This window comes from Triticum dicoccoides, chromosome 1B (genome assembly GCF_002162155.2).
Source record: "Triticum dicoccoides isolate Atlit2015 ecotype Zavitan chromosome 1B, WEW_v2.0, whole genome shotgun sequence".
NCBI lineage: Eukaryota > Viridiplantae > Streptophyta > Magnoliopsida > Poales > Poaceae > Triticum > Triticum dicoccoides.
This window is the reverse complement of record NC_041381.1, coordinates 128,615,567-128,619,751: the sequence shown is the minus strand read 5'-3', so window position 1 is coordinate 128,619,751 and position 4,185 is coordinate 128,615,567. Positions and strand designations below refer to the sequence as shown.

General features: G+C 44.1%; 1 protein-coding gene across 1 annotated transcript in view; it reads right to left on the bottom strand.

The window, feature by feature from the left end:
* LOC119323070 (RNA polymerase II-associated protein 3-like) overlaps window positions 1-3,947 on the bottom strand; it is a 5,302-nt gene extending 1,355 nt beyond the window's left edge. Inside the window, exons 1-10 of the mRNA XM_037596651.1 lie at window positions 3,547-3,947; window positions 3,075-3,158; window positions 2,834-2,958; window positions 2,434-2,555; window positions 2,236-2,318; window positions 1,942-2,049; window positions 1,610-1,723; window positions 832-1,017; window positions 658-752; window positions 453-550 (exon numbers count right to left, since the gene is read on the bottom strand). Of these exons, the coding sequence (XP_037452548.1) occupies window positions 453-550; window positions 658-752; window positions 832-1,017; window positions 1,610-1,723; window positions 1,942-2,049; window positions 2,236-2,318; window positions 2,434-2,555; window positions 2,834-2,958; window positions 3,075-3,158 (1,015 nt within the window). The 5' untranslated portion in view covers window positions 3,547-3,947. The remainder of the gene's footprint in view (window positions 1-452; window positions 551-657; window positions 753-831; window positions 1,018-1,609; window positions 1,724-1,941; window positions 2,050-2,235; window positions 2,319-2,433; window positions 2,556-2,833; window positions 2,959-3,074; window positions 3,159-3,546) is intronic.
* Window positions 3,948-4,185: the final 238 nt, after the last annotated feature.

Here is a 4,185-nt window from a genome sequence, read left to right as displayed (position 1 = left end):
ATCAAGTTCACAGGGACGTGATTTATGGATTGGGGAACATGGATGGTAGGAAGGTCACCTAAAAAGCAGCCGCAGATGGAGGTAGGGAGGTGCAGTCCCACGTTGCTGGCATCCAGCGGTGCCAATCTAGCGACATGAGCAGCAAGGCTGCCATGTGACAAATTTTAATTTTGCACTCTTACTGGAAAAACCTAAAAGCACAATGTGGCAGAACCTAAGAAGTCGACCTAATGGCTAATAACGCTTGGATTATCCATCTCCACACCATTGGATTAGACTACATCAGCAACACAGGAGTATAGACAAATGCAATTCAAATAATCTTTCATGATTTTTAAATAATACCAAGGGAATACCGGATGAGGAACTATCAATCTACTAACAATAATAAACAGCTGGGCATGATAAGGGAAAGCATATGATGGATGCGAGGGCAGCAAGTTCAAACATACCAGATTTATGCATGGGTGAGAGGCACATGATGATCAAGTCAAAGCGAGATACTTTCGCCAAATTCTCCAAAATGCTAACTGCTAACACTGCATCATCCCTGAGTACATAATACAAATTAACAATAGGTAATAACAGTACAGGTCATGAGAGAACTGCAAGAGAATGTAAGAAACACTTTAAAAAAACGTAAAGAGGCAAGCACACCGGAAAATTGAGGCTGTGCACTTCACGATATCAATCAGAAAAGCTGATGAAAGTGCATCCTTAAAAATCTCTGGAAGTCTCTCTGGTCGAATTGACTGATCACGTAAGAAAGTGACAATTAGAAGTGTACATATGACATTAATTTAAGACACCAAAAGGAGGCTGAGAATAAACCTTTAACAACTGTATTTGCTGGGTAAGGTCATCAGAGATAGCTCTCCAAGAAACCTCAAAATCATAAGCTGTCTTTGGTGTCTTCACACTTTTTACAGTGCTGGACATATATCGTGAAGCAGCACGTGATGCAAGCTCTTGCACTGATATCTCTGGCCCAGGTTTCTGTTTAGCATCTCGAGATTGCTGCATTATATTAAAGAATTAAAATGTAACAGCAACACTACTGCAAATTCCCCAAAGAAGTGTGCAAAATCAGTACTTTACATCACATTTGCACTAAATAGTAGAACATAAATGTGCTCCTATACACAGAACTTTAAGTATTACTTCAATGGCTAGGGAGGGCTCGCCCTCTACCTGCTCCTTCATGGTTTTCCAACCACCCAAACACTCTGCTCCACCACAGAATCAAAATCCGAATTAAAAAGGGTAAACTTGCCCAGTGGGCAGGCTTTCCTCTGCTTGAATTGACATGTTAGCTAATGGAAGCCAGTCCGGCTACCAAGCTTTGATGGATTTGAGAACTTCAGATACATGAACCAGTTTTTTCATATATCCATAAGGACCAAATACTATAGTTCAGCAAAATGCATGAACAAGCAGACCAACTCATATGCTATGCAGGCTATATCGTTGACATGCAAACTATGCGATGGTATAAGCTGATAAGTACCAACACACAAGTCATACATCTCTTAGTTTTAGCCAACTCCTATATAAGGGGACACAATATCATGGGCATTTATGATAGACAGAAATGTTAGTCAGACCGCACCTGCATGTTATTGTCTTTGAGGCTTACACCAGATCCTCCTTTGGACACACCACCTGATAATTCTCTGATCCCAGCCGCAGCTCTCCCAGGCGAATCAACTTCCATGAAACTGTCCTGTAGAATTAAATCAGACATTACAAACCCAAACATGTTTGCTGAATAGACCTCAGGTAGAATGTAACCAGCTCTACAAGAAACAGAATAGAGGGCTACTTCAAAATCGCAGAGCCATGTGCATGAATTATATTAATCTGACAAAGCATGTTACGAAAACTTTACTCCTTATAAAGGGAAAGACACAGCGTGTCATGCAGTAGAACACTATAACCTACCTTCTGGGGATCACTTGGTGCATGAGAAGTGATATTTTTTCTATCTCCAGCTTTATCAGATTCAGAAATTGTGTGCTTAGCTTGAACTGAACTTCTCTTGGCCATTTTCTGCAGAAGTAATAAACTCCTTATTACAAGCAATGGGAGGGGGCATCTCAGACAGTCATACTTTAATACAACATCTAAGACTGAATGTGGATACATAAGTAATGAATAGAAAATTTGACCAAAGAGCTTGGATGCGAACACTAATGGTAACACATCAGATGAAAATTGAAGTAAATAGCTGCTCACCTCCATGAGTAGCGCCTTTATCTCAGAATATTGTTTCCTCAACTCTGGATTGTTAGCATCGACACTTACAGCAAATTCAGCATCTATTATGCAAATAAGTAATGTACACTAGTTGTCAATGTTCACGAAGACAAGAATTAAGCTTACAAGGAAAGCACTGTCAAAAGAAAAATCAAGAAGGGTTAAAACGCAGAATACCATCCATTGCTTCCTTAAGCTTCCCAAGTCCTTTTCTTGCAGTAATTCTGCGTGAGTATGCTTTAACATAACGGTCATCCAGATTCAGAGCCTCGGTGCAATCATTCTCTGCCTCTTCAAATCTATTAAGTTCCAGATAAAAACGTAAGCCTAAACCAGATAGTGATCGTAAACATGGCTCTAAAGTTCCACAACAGGGAAAACGCGAGATATTAGCACAAATAGCAGAGAACAATATAGGCAGTCTGAAAGTTTCGCTTGATCTATCTATCAACCAGAATTATGGTTACAGCCACAAATAAGGTGTACTATAGTAAATCAATTGCAGCTACTAGCACAATCAAACAGGTAAGTACCACAGCTTAGCAAACACAAGCATGGTTCTAGTGTAGGAACTTGCCTTCTTAGTTTAAGATAAGCCATAGCTCGATTGGCAAAGGCAACAGCCGTCGGCAACAATGCGATACTTCTTGAGTAGCACTCAACCGCTTCAGCAAACTTCTTCTGCTTGAAGTACTCATTACCCTGCAAACACAACCACAGAAACAACACGTATAGGTTCACGGAACTGGTCTCGGCCTCTCAACACAGCAGTCGAAAAATCATCACAAGGGTTTGCATTGGGATGCATATATACATACCTGTTCCTTTTCCGACGTGGCGTCAGGCATTGGTTCGTAGTTCAGGTAGGAAGAGTAGTTTGTGCGATTGTACCGACCAGCCATCTTTCATGACAACAAGAAGGATATGGTTAGATTCGTCAATGCGCCCGAAAGGAAAGATGACAGCAGTTCGAGCAAGCACAATCTAGGACTTTTACAGTGGTGGATCTAGGATTCGAGCAAGCAAGCCAAAGATTACAAAACAAATGGCTCGACTGCATTAGCATTATTTCAGAATTTGACCTCGGTGCTTAATGATCCAACAAAGTAGATAAAACTACGCATAATATCTCCATCTTGTTATTTCTAATTTTCTATAACATGAGCTGGTAAGAAAATGCATCAAGTCAAGCTCTAATAAATGAAAATTGGGAAAATCACCTAGGGGTCCTAAGCATGCCAGGCTACTGTTTGAGGGGATTAGGGTACAGGTCCTGGGAAAATCCATCACCTCTTGGAGCAGCGGCGCGACGAGAGTGGGACGCGTGGGTGAGCTCGACCAGCAGGCCCCCTTGGCGGTGCAGCGGAGGCGAGCCGACAGGGGCGGGGTTCCGGCCTGACGCAGCGGCGCAGCAGTCCAGCGGAGGAGGGGGCGGCTCGGAGTTTCGGAGGCGCAGCGTAAGCGGGGCGACGCGGCCGAGGCGGTGGGCGGGGGCAGTGCAGCGGTGCCTCGGCGCGGTGAGCCGGGCGCTCTGTCTCTCTACCGAGCGAAGCGCAAGGTCAGGCAGAGAAGCCTCTCTGCTGGATTAGGAGAGCGATGATTGGATTGGAGGCCGGCGTCGAGGGAGGCGGCGGCGGCGGCGCTAGCGTTGAAGAGGAAGCGGGCAGGCTTTTGGCTGGCTCGGTCGAGCTCGAACCACTCCGGCACATGGTTAGGTCCAGCCGACTAGTACTCTCCGGAATAAAAAAAAATCCTGCTACGCCTTTGGTTGCTAGCATCAAGCCCAACCAGCCTGTTGTTTGCATAGTAAGAACCTCTGAGGCTGCATTTACTCCTGCTCTGAGGTTGCTTTCACTTCAACTTGGAAAGGTTGATTCACTCAAGATTCAAGCTACGGTAGCTAGGGTTCGTCGCCAGCCGGAACACGAC